The sequence below is a fragment of the Podarcis erhardii genome, assembly GCF_964252035.2.
Source record: "Podarcis erhardii genome assembly, chromosome: 17".
Taxonomy (NCBI): domain Eukaryota; kingdom Metazoa; phylum Chordata; class Lepidosauria; order Squamata; family Lacertidae; genus Podarcis; species Podarcis erhardii.
In genome coordinates, this window is record NC_138515.1 from 8,613,838 (window position 1) to 8,633,788 (window position 19,951).

Sequence of the window (19,951 nt, forward strand, 5' to 3'; positions counted from 1 at the left end):
TTGCAAGGCAGACAGATGGGTGGGACACAAATAATAACATTAGAATTATTATTAATATAGAATAGGATGTCCCTATTTTCATCAGAGAAATATTGGAGGGTATGGCTGGTCTCCCTGAGCACCTTCTCTCCCCACCCCACTTTTTATTCATTCTTTTATTTACATTTTATACATTTTTTAAAAAGTAATAATCATAAATAAATAAGAATAAAAATGTGCACCCCACAACTGAGACCATGCCATTGTAACTATCCAACCTCCAAAAAATTCAAACACCTCTTGCGATGGTTTGACCCCTTTCCATTTTAACAGTACAAATTATACAAACACCTTCCATTATCTCCTCAAAATCATTTCTCCTGCATATTTCCCTGTCTTGCCTTAATGGCACATGTTAATTTATCACTAATAGCTACATCCCACACCTCTTTATACCATTCTTCCATTTTATATTCTGCTTGCCCCCTTCTGTTTCCTGAGCTCCTTCTGTGTCTTGGCGCCAGACTCACCTTTGAGGCTACCGGCTGCTGCTCAGCTTCCTGCCCCAAAACGTGGCTTTGTTTTCTTTCTTTTGGCCCAGTTCTGTCTTCTTGGGCAATCTCCCTCAGTTCTGTTGGCTGGCCCTGTGGCATCTGGAGGGAGGGAGAGACTGAGGTGGGAATAGAGAGAGAGAGAGAGAGATCTGGCTGGAGCCTGCACCTGCAAGAAAGGTATTGATCCCTGCTGGTTTTGCTTTGGCAGCATTAATCATGGCCAAGCTTTTTGGCAAACATGCTGCAAACCACATCCAAAGAATGCCTAGAATATGTATTTTAGGACGGTAAGAGCTGTTTAACAGTGGAACAGGCTCCCTTGGAAGGTGGTTGTCAGGGAACTGCCATCAGCTCAGAGGCGAGAGGTGGAAGGGCAGTTGTGTTACAGGGAGCCTCCGAAGATCTTGCGAAGCAGTTCTTCCTCTGGCGAGGGGGGAAACCCCGCCTCCAGTGGGGAAGGGGCGCAGGGATCAGAAGATGCTAGGGAGAGCCTCAACACTGAGCCTGAGCAAAGGGGAGGGGAGGCAAGTCCCCCTTTGCCAGCGCCCACGTTGCACAGTAGGTTTGCGCGCAGAGAGAGGAGGAGAAGGATGGGGGTCACAGGACTGTTATGCTGGGGAAGGTATAAGGATCGCCCACTCCCATATTCTGCTAGCGACTGAGCAGACATGGACTTGTGACGTTCTGCACTGTAAGATAGTTTGTACAGATAATAAAGCCTGGAAAAGACAGGTTGGAGTCTTGCCTGTTTGCTTTTGAGCAACCACACCATCACCTGACAGTGGTGGACTTTCGCCCAGGGCGCGCAGAGATGTCACCTGGCGCTTGCCTTTCCCCAGGTGGCAACGCGGGAAATAGTCATGAGATCAGTCATGTCAAAATATGGGGGCGCTGGGCAGATCTTTGCACCCTGGCGGCGCATATGCTAAAGACGGCCCTGATCATAGAATTGTAGAGTTGGAAGGGATCACAAGGGTCATCTAGTCCAACCCCCTGCAATGCAGGAATTTTTTTTTGCGCAACGTGGGGCTCGAACCCACAACCCTGAGGTTAAGAGTCTCATGCTCTAGCGACTGAGCTATCTCTTTGAAGGCATGTGGTAGGAAACTGTGGGGAAGAGAGCAGCTGGACCAGATGAGTCTTTGGTCTCTTGTAGCATGTCTCTGCTTTATTAGTCCTTAACTATTTCAGCCTTGAGACTTTGCATAGCCATTTCTTTCAGCTGTTTCTCAAAGAATCTGTGATTTAGACTGCTGTTTAGTACCAGTCTTGTAGCACTCTTTGAACTGGGATTCCCAGAAACAAGCACAGCACAGCACTCCAAAGAAGTATTCCCGGAGCTGAGTTAATATAGTATAATTTCCAACGTCTGGCAGTGAGACTTCTAGTTGATGCAACCTGAAAAAATGTCATTCTCTTTTGTGCCGTGCTGTTGACACAGTTCATTCTTCTGACACAAACAGTTTCTATAATATCCATCTCGAATCAGTCCAGAGCACACATCCTGAACCTTTGGAGAAGAGATCCAATGTGATTTCTTTCTTGTGTCATTCGGTCCTCTACTAGAAGTGGTTCAAGTATTTGTTTCTTCACCAGTTATTGTCCCCACATCTGAATGTCTCAGAAATTGTTCTGCTCAAGCTCCCTTGTCTTTTAGTGTTGAAAGTGATTTGAGCCTATCTGTGTGATCTGGGAGTAAAGGTAAAAGCAGTGCTTTTTCTACTCTCATTTTCCTAATATTGAAATACTGCCCCTCAATGGGGCCAAACTTAGATTCACAAAATGTTTAGGGATATGCGTACCCCCAGAAAAAGCACTGGGTAAAGGTAAAGGACCCCTGGATGATTAAGTCCAGTCCAAGGGACGCGGGTGGCGCTGTGGTCTAAACCACAGAGCCTAGGGTTTGCCGATCAAAAGGTCGGCGGTTCGAATCCCCACGATGGGGTGAGCTCCTGTTCCTCAGTCCCTGCTCCTGCCAACCTAGCAGTTTGAAAGCATGTCAAAGTACAAGTAGATAAATAGGTACCGCTCCGACGGGAAGGTAAACGGCGTTTCTGTTTGCTGCTCTGGTTTGCCAGAAGCGGTATAGTCATGTTGGCCACATGACCCGGAAGCTGTCTGCGGACAAATGCTGGCTCCCTTGGCCAGTAAAGCGAGATAAGCACCGCAACCCCCGAGTCGTCCACGACTGGACCTAACGATCAGGAGTCCCTTTAACTTTTACCTTTAAGGTGATTATGGGGTTGCAGCACTCATCTCACTTTCAGGCCAAGGGATCTGGTGTTTGTCCGCAGACAGCTTTCCAGGTCATGTGGCCAACATGACTATACTGCTTCTGGCATAATGGGACACCGTGACGGAAACCAGAGCGCAAGGAAACCCCATTTACCTTCCCACCTATTCATCTACTTGCACTGGGATACTTTCGAACTGCCAGGTTGGCAGGAGCTGCCAACCTTCTGATTGGCAAGCCCAAGAGGCTCAGTGGTTTTGACCACAGTGCCACCCGCATCCCACCCCATCTGGGAGTACTGCTGGTGTGTCCCATTCTTGATTCCTCCTTTTCTAGCAATGAGCCAGTAGAGCCAATCAGCTTATCACATGATTGCTTAGTCTATATCGTGCAATTATTTTTTGCCACGCATCCTCATACATGATAGTTTGGAGTCATAGAATCGTAGAGTTGGAAGGGACCCCAAGTTTCATCTATTCCTGCAATGCAGGAATCTCTACTGTGTCTTTACTGAGCTATGAGACTTCCCTGTGTTTCAAATGTGCTTATATGCTTGGTTAGTATTAGTATCGCTAGCAGGTGAAAATAGTCACCTGAGTAAGAGTCTCATGGCTAGAGTAGGCCCCCCCCCCCACGAACAACTTGTCTTCCCCATCATTTCTTCTACACAAATTCTTTACGTACTTTTAAAGTTTAAATACTTGCAGGTTTTAATATTTTTTAAAAAAATAAATAAATCATTGTTGTGTTCTTTTTTTCCTTCCTTTACTGAGAAATAAGTAAGTAAAGTTCATGGGTAATTTTAAATTATGCACAATAATGCTTGTTTTAACATTCTATCCCTTCACTGCTTTGCAGTCAATACCATTTATCTTGTCACATTAAAAAGAAAAACTTTCCCCCCATCCTGGAATGATAACTTCCCCTCAAAACACCAGTTGAAAAATGTTTTATTGAAAGCATTACATATTGATTTGGAGAGTCAGAATTAAATACCTTGGTAAACAAAAATCAGGAAATGCTGACAAAACAGGAGTGTACAGAGGAAATAGGTAGGATTAAGATCTTCATCTGTAGCAGCAGAAGAAATTAATAGATTCATTATATTATAAAATACATTAAATATTACAAAGCCAGCCATGTCTGTCAAGGACTGGGGTCCCCAAATCCTGGAAGCTGGCCCTTGTTGGTTTAGCATGTGCTAAGTGACCAGAAGGAGCAGGTGGCGCTGTGGTCTAAACCACTGAGCCTCTTGGGCTTGCCAATCAGAAGGTCGGCGGTTCAAATCCTAGCTTCTGTCAACCTAGCAGTTCGAAAGCACGCCAGTGCAAGTAGATAAATAGGTACCGCTGCGGCGGGAAGGTAAATGGTGTTTCCATGCACTCTGGCTTCCGTCATGGTGGTCCTTTACCTTTTTTTTTTTAAGTGACCAGAGTTGAAAACCAATCCTACTGCAAGTTAATACAGCTGCCACTACTTCTGTAGTCCAACCATTCTGAACCAGAGGACATTATTGACGATCACTTGAGATTCACAGGGACAAGAGCTTAAAAACCTTGACTCTCTGTGTTTGAGCCTCAAGCTCATAAAAATTACTCAGTAGCTGTTTCACCAGGAGGCCAAGGAACTGGATCTGATACCAAGGCTTTTACGAGAATTGAAGAGATAGCTTAATTTTATTATTATTTTTTTAAAATAATTTTTATTAATTTTACAACATAAACAAAAAACAAACAAACATAACACGACTTCCCCATACCTCCCCTTCACTGCATCCTTGTTTTAAATTTTTTTAGCAATCCTTCATCCATTTTTATATTTAATTCTCTTTAAAATTTTCTTAAGCTTAAATTTTTTCAGCTGTAATTCTTTATATCAAATCCCTTGACATCTTAACATTCCGAAATTTTACAACAATTTTTAAGATAGATTTTAAATTTTTTTCCAGTCCTCTTCCACTGTCTCTCTCCTCTGGTCACGAATTCTGCCGGTCATCTCTGCTAGTCCCATAAATTCAGTCACCTTGGTCTGCCATTCTTCCAGAGTAGGTAGTTCTTTAGTCTTCCAATACTTTGCCAAAAGAATTCTTGCTGCTGTTGTTGCGTACATAAAAAATGTTCTATCTTTCTTTGGAACCATTTGGCCTACCATGCCCAAGAGAAAAGCCTCCGGTTTCTTTGCAAATGTCCACTTAAGGATTTTCTTAATTTCATTATAGATCATTTCCCAGTAGGCCTTAATCTTCGGGCAGGTCCACCAAAGATGATAAAAAGTTCCTTCGCATTCATTACACTTCCAGCAGTTGTTATTGGGCAAATGATATATCTTTGCAAGCTTGACTGGGGTCATGTACCACCTATAGATCATTTTCATTATATTCTCTTTTAAGGCACTACATGCCGAGATAGCTTAATTTTAAAATACTTAAAAGTAGCAGCACAGTAACCACAGCCCAAAGGATTATTGGTCATCCCCTCCCATCTTTGGAAGAACTGTACGGTTCCCGTTGTCTTAGGAAAGCAAACAATATCCTGCAGGATGCATCTCACCCGGGACACAGTCTGTTTGTACTACTGCCTTCTGGCAGGAGATACAGAAACATCAAGTCAAGGACAAATAGACTGAAAAATAGTTTCTATCCAAGAGCTGTGGCCTTCTTAAATGCAGTAACTCGATAGTGTGACCTGGGAGTTTGATGGGTGTGGGTGTGGGTGTGGCTGGAATGTTGTTGTTGTTGTTTTGCTTTTGTTGTTTTTAAGGGATGGCATCCAATTTCGTTGCACTTGTGCAATGTTGCACTTGTGTAATGACAATAAAGAATCTATCTATCTATCTATCTATCTATCTATAAAAAGAGCCCATATTCCAGCAAAGAAATACAATTAGAAAAGTACTGTTGGGAATTACAAAACAGAAGAACAATAATAAAGGGCTTGTCCACACTTCTTGTCCTGCCTGCTGCTTTCCCCTGGGAAAACCTGCTCTTTACCTCTGAATTAGAGCAAATGTCGATGCCCTTTACCATGGGTTGATGCTTGGTCTGATTCAGCTGTAAAGAGATGGTTTCCCCAGAAAAAGTGGCAGGGCAAATGGGAAACCTCTTGGACCCATGTTTTTTTTTGGCATGGGTCAAGCAGCAATGTGGATGAGCCCTAAGCTAACTCAGCCTAGCTCTAACACATACCGAAAGAGCTGTTTTGAAGCATATTTTGCATTTCCCATGCTGTGAGCTGGTCATTTCCATTTAGTCATTGTGACACTGGATGAATACGAAGGACGGCTATGCCACGGTCTTCCCCTTTCACGGCAGCCAATAGAGCAGCTTAGTGTCTATAGTTCTTCCCAATACCAAAGCCCAGCACCAGTAGCTTGGTGGGAATCTACAGAAAGACTCAAAGGGCAAAGACTATATCAGGAATCTTGAGCAGCCATGAGGGGCTGCTGCGGCAGAAACAGCAGCATCCTATACTAGCTAGGAGCATTATGCTCGAATGGACTTATTTATAGTTGCATGGAACAACATTGCCCATGTTGAAATGGCTGATATTTGAAAATGACTCGCTTTCCATGTCTGCTGGTCATGAGCTTCTGCAGGTACGCTTTGAGATTTTCTTTGTAAGGTACTTGAGCAGTTCAGTCTTGGTTTAAGGATCAGTTCTTAAGAAGTCAGCTGGCAAAGAGCCATGCTGAGAGAATCTCTCTACGCTTGCACCCCTATTCTCTTGAACACTTCTCTGCAAGCTGTCTTTCTTATGCACATCCCGAATGATATCAGTTTGCTTGACTGCTGGTCTCCTGGCAAGGAGACCTACCTTGGCACATTCATGAAAATTTCTAGCAGTGTCAAAGTTGCACAAATTTAGGAGATGACTGGCAGAATCCGGGACCAAGGAGAAGAGTCGGTGGAAGAAGATTGGAAAAAATTTAAAGTATATCTTCAAAAATATTGTAAAATTAAGGATTGTTAGAAAGATGTTGGAAAAAGAAAATTATGTGGTTTTGGTAGAAATGATATAAAGGATTAAGTAAAAATGAATTGATGAAAGAGAGAATGTAAAATTACAATATATTAAAACAAATTATTAAGATAAAAACAAGGTTGGAAGGATTTGCTGAAATAATAATTTGAACTATAATACAAAGATGGGAGGTGTGAGGAGGTCAAGGAAATAAGTAAAGGAAGAAAGTTATGTAAAGGTTTAATCTGTTCTTTTTTTTAAAATGATTGTATTTTTTTGTATTTGTTCTGTCTTTTTTATTTTTCTTTTTTCTTTTTTTCTTTTTGTAATTTTTAAAATTCTGAATAAATATTATTTAAAAAAAACAACAAAGTTGCACAAATTTACCAACAGAGAATAAACAGCAACTGCTGCATCACTCTTGGGACAAGCATTGCTGTTTGCTGCAAAAAAAGAGATGCTTCGTCGTAAGACTTTGCACCAGAGTTCTCTGGGTGCTGAAAGCCAGAGATTGTGTTTGTGTTTGAAGTCTCTTTGATCTCCTGTTTTGTGAATGGAAAGTGATGAATAGTCCTGAGAACAGATTCAGGTCCCTCTTCATATCAGTGCTCTGTAACTCCTCTTTTGAAACAGCATCTTCTTTCATCTTTTTCTCTCTCTCCTTCTCTTCTCCAAGTAGCTGGAAACAGTCCTTCAAGATTTGGACCTGTGATCTCTTTCAACAGGTCAAGCAGCCTTGCTTGCTGAAATATCCTGAACTGCGCCTGTCCAATGTCATAGGCACTTTTGGCTATGATGTCATCTTCAATAACTATCAGAAAAGGGCACATGTATGGGGTATACAGTAGAATGAAGTAGCCCTTACTACAAGGCAGGCTTGCAGTTATCTGCTGGCTACAACAAAAACATAGTCTACGGAGACATTTTTTTTAATGCTGAGTTTGCCAGGAGTTCCAGATGCCATGTAGACCATGTGTGTGAACACGCATGTACAGAATAGCATGTTTCAGTCCTTCTCCCCAATGAGCCTATGACCACACTAGTCAGCTTTCATATTTATTTATTTTGTAAGTTGCAAACACACTTCCTTTTCACATCTGCGGCACAATTTCCCCCCTCTCTTCAAAAGTAAAATTCTTTATATGTGAGGTTTTGTCATGGTGCAAAACACTGTACTCTTGCTGTGTACTGTTTGCAAACTCTGCCTACCATGTGTTTTCCTGGCCCACCCAAATCAATTTGGCTTGCTCTGTTTGTGCAGCTGGCAGCCCAAGGTCACTGTTAACTCACGCTGCATTCTGAACTTCACCTATCTCTGCTTTTGCAAGATAACCCTGCAGTTGCTTATCTGATTGCTCATCACGCTTTGAACTCCCAGGGAAGAACGGTTCTTCTTGGTCATGGAAGCAAATTTGAGAATGAAGTGTTGTCATGGGACAACTTAACTTGACGTAATTGATTGTATAAGCTAAACAGGTTGGCTTTCTCTGTTCTGCCTTGGCCAGACCCCACCTTGAGTCCTGTGTCCAGTTCTGGGACCACAATTTAAGAAGGATATGGACAAACTGGAACGTGTGCAGAGGAGGGCGACCAAGACGATGAAGGGTCTGGAAACCAAGTCTTGTGAGGAATGGTTGAGGGAGTTGGATATCTTTAGCCTGGAAAAGAGGAAACTGAGAGGAGAAATGTTAGCCATCTTCAGATAGCTAAAGGGCTGTCACATAGAAGATGCAGCGAGCTCATTTTCTGCTGCTCTGGATGGCAGGGCTCGAACCAATGGATTCAAATTACAAGAAAGGAGATTCTGACTAAACATCAGGAAGAACTTTCTGACAGTAAGAGCTGCTTGACAGTGGAACGGACTCCTTTGGGAGGTGGTGAACTCTCCTTAACTGGAGGTTTTTAAGCAGAGGTTAGGGACGCGGGTGGCGCTGTGGGTTAAACCACAGAGCCTAGGGCTTGCCGATCATAAGGTCGGTGGTTCGAATCCCCATGATGGGGTGAGTTCCCATTGCTCGGTCCCTGCTCCTGCCCACCTAGCAGTTCGAAAGCACGAAGTGCAAGTAGATGAATAGGTACCGCTCCGGCAGGAAAGTAAACAGCGTTTCCGTGTGCTGCTCTGGTTCTCCAGAAGTGGCTTAGTCACGCTGGCCACATGACCCAGAAGCTGTAGGTTGGTCCCCTCGGCCAATAAAGCCAGATGAGAGCCGCAACCCCAGAGTCGTCCGCGACTGGACCTAATGGTCAGGGGTCCCTTTACCTTTAAGCAGAGGTTGGATGGCCATCTGTCATGGATGCTTTAGCTGTGATTCCTGCATTGTAGAGGCTTGGACTAGATCCCTTCCAGCTCTACGATTCTATGATTCTGTGATGATCTTCTCTCTCTCAGTGCATTGGATAGCCTAGTCCTTCCTGCCATGTCAGGGTAGAGTCACAATGCAATAGTTAATTTCTAAATAGAGTAGTGCCAAGGCTCAAGGAAACCTCGAAACCACATTTCCCTAACCTGGAAATGTACTCCAAACATTCATTCATTATCAGGGCCATTGCCAGGGGCTGGACAGGTTGGCCCCCGGCAAGGGGCCAGGCCCATCGGGGAGCAAATGCAATCTATATCCACTCTGGCTGAGAGTGGCTAAGAGCCCACCTGCCTGCGTGCTCAGACAGACTGACTGACAGAGGAAAAGGAGGTGAGACCAGGCAGAGCAGACCCAACCCCAATGGCCATGGAGGGAGTCCAGTGCGGCAAAAAGCATCCTTTTTGAGTTTTTGGTCCATGGTCTGTCCCAGCCATGGAGGTACTTTCCAAGGACACAAGGGAGCCTAGGTACGCCTCTGGTAATTAGGATATGTGCTCTTTGTGTGCTCAGATGCACTCTTTCATGTGCTTCAAGGATAAGCCAGTAGTATGAGGCCTGTAAGGCTTTGATGGCAGTACAAGTTGTGGATATGAGCACTTAGTTCCATACAGGGCATAGTGGCTTCATGGGCAGACAGTAGAAACTTATGTGCTCCATGCCCAAGGTCTGCTTTGGGGGCAACCTTGGCTCAGCCTCCTTCCCACTTTCAGAGCAGAGTCCCCAGGTTTGAGATGTGAGTCCTTTCCTATAGCCACCTCCACAGGCTGGTTCCTTTCAAGCCAAGTAGAACCGACATCTCAAACCGAAACCTATTGCATGAGGTCAAATGCTTGTTGCATGGTTTTAGAAGCATGAAATCCGTAACCATGACTCAGTGTCACTCCCCTGCCTGCCTCAGACTTTCCAGATCCCTGGCAGTGGCTCTGGTGGGTGTTTGTGTGTGACCAAACCGCATGGAATTTTGCTGGGAGTTGCAGGTCTGCCTGGCTACAGCTCTGGAAAGAAACCTCATGGCTGCCTTGGCTTGCATGGGAAGCAGCCCTCTTTTCCCTGGGCTACAGATGCTTTGCTGATATAATATGGGACTAAATGTGCCACCAGGCCGAAATTCTTTCCACGCTATGCTCCTGCATTTAAGGGAGTGAAATTTGTTCACAGTCAGCTGGGCCAGAGACCCTGCTGGCAATATTCGCCTCTGTGAAGGTTAGAAGAGCTGGGGGTTTAGAGCCAAGCGGATGGCTGGCTGGCTGGCTGGCTGGCTGGCTGGCTGGCTGCCCCAGGCTCTGCCATGGAGTTACTAGCAAAGCTGAGAATTCTGACTGAATCTTCTTCTGTGTCTGGAAAAGCAGCTGTAGTTCAGCAATCACAGAAGGATGGATTAAAACACATAAACATTCAGTATTTCTGGATCCTATTCCTGGCTTGGGGAGCACACCATGACACTCCAATATTGCATTTCCTCCTTTCAGTTATTACCGGTAGTTGATTTTCATAGATTCATAGAATTCTAGAGTCTAGTCCACCCCCCTGCAATGTAGGAATATGCAGCTGTCCAAAAAGAGAGGCTTAGCCTGCCTGGAACTCATACCTGTGATGACGTAAGAGCTGTCATTATATTTTTTTCTCAGCATCCTTTCTAAATAAATGAGAACTTTGACAAAATTCAAACCCTTGGTATGTTTGCTTTGCTCATCCCCCCCCCCCCCCCGGCCACTGGCATCTTTTTGCTTACCTTCCCCACCAACCTGTAGACCAGGCCTTATGGAAACCAAGGACTACTGTGGTTCCATCACTGGCTTTGCTGCCTAGGCTGTTTCTTTCTATCTCTGTCTCTCAGTGTGGTGTAGTGGTTAAGAGCGGTAGGCTCGTAATCTGGTGAACCGGGTTCGCTTCCCCGCTCCTCCGCATGCGGCTGGTGGGTGACCTTGGGCTGGTCACACTTATTTGAAGTCTCTCAGCCCCACTCATCTCACAGAGTGTTTGTTGTGGGGGAGGAAGGGAAAGGAGAATGTTAGCCTTTGAGACTCCTTAGGGTAGTGATAAAGTGGGATATCAAATCCAAACTCCTACACCTCCTCCTCCTCCTCCTCCTCCTCCTCCTCTTCTTCTTCTTCTTCTTCTTCTTCTTCTTCTTCTTCTTCTTCTCCTCTCTCTCTCTCTCTCTCTCACACACACACACACCTTTTCCCATTTGCACAGCCTTTGCCAGCTCACATTCCACAGGCTGAGCTTTTTCTGGCAGCCAGGAAGCAAAGAGGAAATATAGCTGCCCATGCGGGAGGGTGCGGGGTTGCAAACCCTCCGAGACTGGAGTTGAGGTAGGCAGAGTTGTCAAGAGATTTCCCAGACGCGTCCTCTTCACATCTGGCCAAGCACCTTGCCTGCGCAGCCCAAAAGGCGTGGCTGTGATGTAATGGCTGGCCGCATCCCAAATCGCAGCACACGAGCCCCTATTTCGGAAAGGCTTGTTGCATTTCCATCAGCCCCAGAAACCAAAAATAGGGAAGGGATTGCAGGTGGTTTTGGTTTGGAAAGGATGCCGTCATTTGCTCCGGCAGCAGTAGGGTCAACTGGAGTTCTTCCAGCAAAACCCTGGGATATGAAGCCCCCTCACTCCTTCTTAAGCCATCACCATGACTTAGTACATCGTGCCCCCCCCCCCGCCTCCCCAGCCTGAAGATGTGTGGGATCTGGCTGCTTTCTGGGTCTGAGTAATGGCTTTGTGCTGCAGGCTGTTTGGATAGCAGTGCGGATGAGATGAGCCAGCTGTTGCTTGCAGAGAAAAGCTGTTGAATCCAAGCATCAGACCTGTTGACACGGCCACCTCTCTCTCACCATGCCCAGCCAGGGCACCTAATAGGCATTGTTAGCCCCTTCCTCCTTGAATATTTGTGCGGTAATAAAGTGACTCCCCATTCCCTCTTTAGAGCAGCAAAGCTTTGCTCATTCATTAACCCAGATGAAGTGGAGGGCCTTAGCGGAAGGGAAACTCACATTTCCTCTCCAACTGGGATTATTGTATAGGGGTGAGAGCTCCTAAGACATTTGCCCCCACCAATGCATTTCGGACAGGGTGGTGAGTAGCCCCAGGACTCCAGTCTAGGAGTGGGGAACCACTTTTGGCCAGCAGGCCAGATCCGATTGTGGCCAACTCAACAGGCCACATTTGACAGGGGGTGGAGCTGCCCATTTGTCAGTCACCTGACAGCCTGTGATCCCAGCTGGATCTGACCTCAGCAGACATGGTACGTATGGCTTGCATTTGGCCCTCTTAAGTTTCCTGGATGTTCCTTTGTAAGTGTGAATCATAGAATTATGGAATTGTAGAGTTGGAAGGGACCCGTTTAGTTCAACCCCCTGCAATGCAGGAATCACAGCTCAGTGAAGCCATATCCTTGCATTCTCTCCACCCGCCGCCCCTGAATATGACATTGCTGGTTAAATGCAGTTCTAGCTCTCAGCCAGAACCTCCTTTCAGATGGTGTGTGCTGCAAAAGACCAATTCATGTATTCTACTTCCATGTGATGCCAGTCACATGAGAAGGGAGCTGCTCTCCCCACCCTCACTTATTCTGCCATGCCCTTGTGGGTTCTGTTTAGCTCTCATGATTAACTGCAGATGACAGACCGTCTCTACTCCAGGAATTTGTGCCGTCCAAGGTAATTGCTGCACCTTATTACACCGAATAGTACGGTAATTGTGGATCTCTCCAGGGCTTAGTCCTAAAGCACGTGAAATGACTATGAAGAGTAAGTCCGTTCAGCCTTTCGGGGCAGAGATGTTGCAGGGTGGCAGGGGCTCCTCCAAAGCCCCCGACAAGGGAATCGTGGCATTGGTGTCCCTTCCAAATAGGGGGCGGGGGCTTAAGCCCAAATCTCCTACCAGAAGCCAGATCCTAGCCTGCATCCCAGATTGGCAAATAGGGATGCAGACTAGGACACGGGGTGGGGGTGGGGGGCAGAGCCAACAGAGCAGGAAGGCTTCCCTCAGGTCCACTCCCTGGCCATTTAAACAGCCCTCACCAGGGGCCCTACCTGCTTTCTCCTTGTCAGGTTCGACACCCCTCCTCCCTTGGTTGAAGCTGATGGTTAAGGACTTTGCTGTGGCTATGGTGGTTGCTGTTTTATGGGAATGGGTAGGGATTTGTCCAACAGGGCCAATTGCCTACCTCATAGCAGTCATCACAACTGAGTTGGGCATTGGGGCAGTCCTTTGTCTTGGATGAAGGGGAGGTTCTAGTCTCTACCTGCCCCTCCAAACACTGGGCTATCCCATTAAAGGGATCCCGGGGGGAGTGGTCCTGCGGGGGGTCACCCTATTTCACCTACGTGTCACTTCCAGTGGGCAAGTATTTTTGATTGCCCCATGAAAAGTTGTGGCCTGTTTCTATCCAAGCCAGTCTTTGTGGTCCTTTATTTGCCTGCAGGTTGGGGAGCTGGGAGCACAATGTCTGGACTTGCAAGGGACTCTGAGCATGCGCAGAGCTCGTTTTCCTCTCCAAACCCCTACTCCTGTCAGGGATTAGGGCTTCCAGACCAGAGGAGTCCCAGCAGCCTCCCTTGTCAGAGAGTCATTCCTGGCCAGCCGTCTGCAGCTGAAGTCGTGGCACCTCCCGCTCCAGGCCTCAGCTCTCTATGCTCATTTTTGTGGTCCTCCTTCGCTCTGACACAGGAATTCTGGCTGGGAAGGCTCGTGCTCTCTCGCTATCTGCCAGGCCCTCGGCTTCGATCGCGGAAGGAGCAGGGTGGTGGGAACAGGGCTGAGGCAGCAGGACTGTCTAGTGGCGTTGAGGTTTTGGCAGGGGAAGGAGCTGGAAGAAAGGAGTACAAGACTATCTGCTGACCCAGCTCTGGGGCTGGGCTGGGGGTTCCGACATGGGATGGCGGGGGGAAAAGACAGCGCACAAATGAAGTCTCTCTTCCCACCCACCCCCTTCCTTGTGGTTGTGCTTTGCAACCAGAGAATGTGAGGCCAGAATGGAGAAAATGGAGAAGGAGATAAAGAATTTTAATGGCTTCTCAGCGATTCCCCCAGAAATGTTAACAATACTGGGGAGCCACAGTCTAAGATTTGGCTGGCTATTAGAAAACAATAAATACCATTCAGCCCTCCTCCTCCTGCTGCTCCTTGCCCCGTTGTTGATCCTGATGTCCTCCTGTTCTCATGCCTCTGTAGCAATCAGTCCTCCTTCCCACCAGTATTTACTTTTTTTTTCTTGCATGTGATGTGGGTGGTGCTGTGGTCCAAACCACTAAGCCTCTTGGGATTGCCGATCAGAAGGTCAGCGCTTTGAATCCCCACAATGGGGTGAGCTCCTGTTGCTCTGTCCCAGCTCCTGTCAACCTAGCAGTTCGAAAGCACACCAGTGCAAGTAGATAAATCGGTACCGCTGTGACAGGAGGGTAAACAGCTCTTCCATGCACTCTGGTTTCCGTCACGGTGTTTCTGTTGTGCCAGAGGCGGTTTAGTCATGCTGACCACATAACTCGGAAAGCTGTCTGTGGACAAACGCTGGCTCCCTCGGCCTGAAAGCGAGATGAGTGGTGCAACCCCATAGTCGCCTTTGACTTGGACTTAACCATCCAGGGGCCCTATACCTTTCTTTTTCTTTTTTCTTTTACTATTTTCTATATATTTGTAGGACATTTGCCTTCATTTGAAAATCAAGGCTAGCCATATGGCTGTGGGAAACCCGGAAGCAGGATCTGAGTACAAGGGCAGTGTCCCCTCCTGCAGTTTCCAGCAGCAATACTTCTTCCGACTGTGGAGGCAGAGCATAGCCATCATGGCTAGCTCCCAGCGATAGCCCTCTCCTCAATGAATTTGCCTAACCCTCTTTTAAAGCCAGCTAGGTTGGTGGCCCTCACTGCCTCCCGTAACAATGAGTTCCATCGTTCAACAACGGAATAATTTTCCTGATTATGTGATTTGTAAATCCTTTATGAACTGTCACCTTTTCATATCAGAAATAAGCATTCCAACCAAAAATATTGTCATGACCTTCTAAGTCCAAAATATGTGAATGTCATCCATTCCTTCAACCAACAAAAACAGGCTGCCTCATAATATAGTCTCATATCTGGCACATGTGGATTCAACCTGCTTTTCTTCGCAGGCTGTGTGGCTCCTCGCTGTACTCTGAAAGAGCTTCCTTGTTGCTTTGGACACACACTTTGAACTGGGGCCAGAATTCAAGAATGGCACAGGTTCTGCACATGGAGACCACTGCTTTCCCAGGTATGTGTGCATGTGCATGAACACTTTTCGTTTGGACAGATAAAGCTGCAAGATGGGGCATCAGGCCTGCTGGATGTGATGTATGGCCTCAGATAAAATTCTGAAGATCCATTTCCTAGATTTGATAGGGAGAGAGTATTTGATGCAGAGGTTGATAGGAAGCAGTAGCAGTATATTCTGAAGTGCAGGGGCTCATCAGGGCAGTCTCCCTAATTGCACACCCCACCCCATGTTCCCAAAATTAAGAAATGCAGCTGTGTAAAGAAATGTTACTACAAAACTGAAGGCAAATTATTAACCTTTCAAAATGTATTGTGGCCCTGAATAGTCCTGCGCACCAGAGTCTGTGTACACTATTTTACAGTTTTCCCTGTGAGTTTCGTAACTTCTGTGATTTGATTTTTAAAATATTTTATGCTGCTTCTCGAAAATGTGTGATGCATCTTGAGCCTTCACACAAAAGCAGTACCATACTAAAAACAAGAGAATCTACTGGGATATGGGGGTCACCTGAGCTATTGTAGGCATTCCGCTGTCATCAGCTGTTATAGTACCTAGGACTGTTGTAGAGAAATAAGCTGAGGCTTCAAAATAAAGCTCTTAATGTGTAGGGTTGGTCCACACTTCTGCTTCTCCCACGGCTTTCTGCTGGGAAAACTCACTCTTATCACCAAATCAAAGCAAACATCAATTGGCTTTTTCTATAGTTGTGTAAAAAGAAGAAGAAAGACTTGCTGATTTGCCAAGAAATAGGAAATACAACACACATACAACTGAGAGAAATACAGGCTACAGACTTCAAACCCTTACATATGGGGAGAAATAAGAGTACATTTGCACTCAAAGGCAAATCTACTTACTGTATATTTTCCATGTATAAGACTATATTTTTTCCTAAATTTTTGACGTTTAAAATAAGGGGTCGTCTTATACACAGATAGTGCATAGTGCATTTTCTTAATTTTGAGTCCCCAAAATTAGGGATCGTCTTATACATGGGTGCCTCTTATACACAGAAAAATACGGTAATTCACACTTTCAGAACACCACCATCTTTCAAAATTCACACTCCTCCAGATATTGCCATTCAAGTAATTTGTACAGAAATGAATGAATAGATTTATTTCGGTCACGGACCAGAGTGTGTATGGAAATGAAAAATGTAAAATAATCAGGTGAAGAGTACATAGAAATGCGTCTATTAGTGAAAGCAGCATACAAAAATACTATATGTTAGGAGAACCTGCATTAGAAAATGAGTATTTTAGGAGAAATGCTGATGACTTTTAAAATAAAAAATTGCAGACTGAGGTGGAAACGTGAAGTGAACTTCAGACTGGGAAAATGAGAACTGAGAGAAATCAAAATTGTCATTTTCACCCATCCTTCCCTTGTGTGAAATTGGCGCCACTTGGCAGTGGAAGAACTCCTGTGGTGCCACTGAAAAATCATAAATGCGTTAATTGCTCCAAAGTTAGTACATGATAGTTGTTTATTTCCTTGACATCTGGTGGAAGGGCATTCCACAGGGCGGGTGCCACTACCAAGAAGGCCCTCTGCCTGGTTCCCTGTAACCTCGCAGTGAGGGAACTGCCAGGAGGCCCTCGGAGCTGGACCTCAGTGTCCGGGCTGAACGATGGGGGTGGAAATGCTCCTTCAGGTATGTTTGTTGAGCCAGGACATGATGGTCCCGACTTCACCATGTATTTGAGATGATCAGTGCATTCTCAAGGGCGCTCAACTAATTACAAAAACAAAGGAATGTTTTAAGCTGATCTCTTCCCCTCTGTGCTCTTGCAGGGAAGGCCAATCCCACCTCTGCTACGGCGTTCCATGGGAAGGAACAGGACTTGCCCTATTCCGTGGAGACTCCCTATGGCTACCGACTGGACCTGGACTTCCTCAAATATGTGGATGACATTGAGAAGGGCCACACCATCAAGCGCATTCCGGTCCACCGCCGACCACGCTACAGCTCCCTGCCAAGAGGCTATGGTTACACCGGCTCATGGTGGACCTCCACCGAGTCCCTCTGCTCCAATGCCAGCATGGATAGCCGCCACTCCTCCTATTCCTACTGCGGGCGCAGCTTCTACCCACAGTACGCCACGCCCGGCAGCTTCAATGCCCGCGTGGAGAAGACCTTGCTGGATGCCAGGAAGAAGCTAGAAGACCAAGCGGATTCTGGAGATGGAGAAAGGACCAGGGCAGGTGGTCTTGGGAGCCTCCACAGCAGCGTATCTGGATCAACAAGCTCCTTGGTGGGAAGCCAGTGCCTTTCCCGCCAGACTTCCTACAATGGCTCACAGCAAGGCGCCCCTGGGCAGTTCACGCCCATCGGCTCAGGACTCTCCACCCCAGTCTCCCCAACGCCAGGGCACCTCCAGCATGTCCGGGAGCAGATGGCTGTAGCCTTGAAGAAGCTGCGCCAGTTGGAGGAGCAGGTCAAGATGATCCCAGTGCTACAGGTGAAGATCTCTCTTTTATACAGTGGTACCTCGGGTTACATACGCTTCAGGTTACAGACTCCACTAACCCAGAAATAGTGCTTCAGGTTAAGAACTTTGCTTCAGGATGAGAACAGAAATTGTGCTCCGGCGGCGCGGCAGCAGCAGGAGGCCCCATTAATTAAGTGGTGCTTCAGGTTAAGAACAGTTTCAGGTTAAGTACAGACCTCCGGAACAAATTAGGTACTTAACCCGAGGTACCACTGTATAATAATTTTTTATTTGGTTTTACAAATTAAAATTTACTTTCAACGTCGTAAGTAATAAAAAGGTAAATAAACAAAGATTCACCCGAATCTCTGGGCTTCTTCCCCCCACCCTTCCATGGGTTCCATCGTTAGTCCTTTTCCGCTGCATATTTTAAGCCACTCCAAATTTTAAGTACCCTAGTACCTGTTACACTGCAAGTGTTATTCAAATCCTGCTAAAGAGTTTAAGTGTTTACAGTGATCTCCAAGGTAAATTATAAATTTCCCCCGTTCTTTGTTGAAATTCTGGTCTTCCTGGTTTCTGATTTTCCCAGTCATTTTCACCATCTTTGCATAAGTCCATCCATTTGGTCTGCCATTCCTGTCTGGTGGGAACTTTGTCTTCCTTCCATCTCTGAGGCTAAGAGCATCCATGCAGCTGTCGTTGCATACAGAAACAGCCTTTTGTGCTCCTTTAGTATTTCTGCACCTAAAAAAAGCTTCTGGTTTTTTAACAAAAGTTGTTTTAAACATTGTTTTTTCCAATTCATTATATAGCATTTCTCAGAATTCTTTTACCACCTTGCACTTCCACCACATATGGTAAAAGGTGCCTTCTTTTTCTTTACATTTCCAGCAAATATTTGAACTTGTCCTATACATTTTTGCTGTTTTACTTGGAATTAAGTACCAACGATACATCATTTTCATGTGCTGCAGGTGAAGATCTCGGTGCTGCAGGAGGAGAAGCGGCAGCTGAGTGTCCAGCTCAAGAGCCAGAAGTTCTTGGGGCACCCGGGGGGGTTCGGCAAAGGAAAATCCAGGGGGGAGCTCTACATAGATATCCCCGAGGAGGGGGCTGGTGGAAATGAGGAGGGCAGCGTGGGGCCTGATGCAGGAGGCAGGCTGGACAAGAAGGAAGTGAGGTCAGTGGGCGTGGGCATGTCAGCCGAAGAGGCAGAGGTGGGGAGGTGCGATGTTGGGGTGGCGGTCAAGGAGGAGGAGTTGGGGTTGCCTTCCCCGGAGGAGGAGAGCCAGCGCCAGGCAGTTCAGGCCCTGTCCGCCAAGATTGCCGTGCTAGAGGTGCAGCTGAAGAGGGCGCTCCAAGAACTTCAAGCCGCCCAGCAGAAACTGGAGCTGCAGGCCAAGGAGAAGGAGGGCAAAGGAGCGTCCGGTGGTGGCCTGAGAGAATGGGAAGTAGGGGGAGAGGGTCCGGGACAAGGGGGCGGCAGAGAGTTTCAGAGGCCCCAGGAAGTCCCCATTCGGGTGGATACAGTCAAGGTTGTCCAAGTGGAAAGGGAGCCAGAGGTCGCCGCCAGCACAGCCACAGGGCTGGACCACAGGCCGCAGAGGGCACAGAGCTTGGAGAACAAGGAGTCCTATGCCAGCCTCAAAGCTTTGGCGGGCAAAGACGCAGGGTTGGAAGAAGCGATGGTGCCGCTCTATGCCACATACCGCAGCAACGAGGTGATGGAGACCACGTTCCCGGTCCATGCTGGCGCAGAGAGCACAGCTACCACCTTCCACACTGTGAAAAAGATCAGCATCATTGGCACAGAGGGGAATGGACAGCAGGATACAGCAGGTAAGCTCTTTCTGTGTGTGTGTGTGTGTGTGTGTGTGTGTGTGTGTGTTTCTGAAGGAGAATACACTCACCCCAACTGTGGAAAATCTGTCGCATCTTCCTGCATTGCAGGGGGTTAGATGAGGTGGCCCTCGGGTTCCTTGCAACTCTACAATTCTGTTACTCTTCCCACAAATCCCACCAGTCCTCCGGCTAGGGCTCCCCACTCTAAATAAAACTTTTCTGTCATTTCTTCATCCAAGTCCTTAGGGTACATAATAAAACAGCAAAAAAAAATAAAAATGGGGAAATGGTGGTAAAGATCTTTCCATTCAGTTTGCAGCACATCAGATGTGCTGTTGTCGTGTG

At 46.5% G+C, this 19,951-nt stretch overlaps 1 protein-coding gene across 5 annotated transcripts in view; it reads left to right on the plus strand.

The window, feature by feature from the left end:
- KANK2 (KN motif and ankyrin repeat domains 2) overlaps positions 1-19,951 on the plus strand; it is a 79,490-nt gene that overhangs the window by 45,521 nt on the left and 14,018 nt on the right. For 4 of the 5 annotated variants that reach the window (XM_081844910.1, XM_081844909.1, XM_081844908.1 and 1 more), the window contains 3 exons: positions 15,202-15,323; positions 17,124-17,791; positions 18,739-19,603. In XM_081844910.1, the coding sequence (XP_081701036.1) occupies positions 15,284-15,323; positions 17,124-17,791; positions 18,739-19,603 (1,573 nt within the window). In that variant the 5' untranslated portion in view covers positions 15,202-15,283. Of the gene's footprint in view, positions 1-12,688; positions 12,746-15,201; positions 15,324-17,123; positions 17,792-18,738; positions 19,604-19,951 lie in introns of those variants that run through there. The other variant, XM_081844907.1, reaches the window with a different exon arrangement.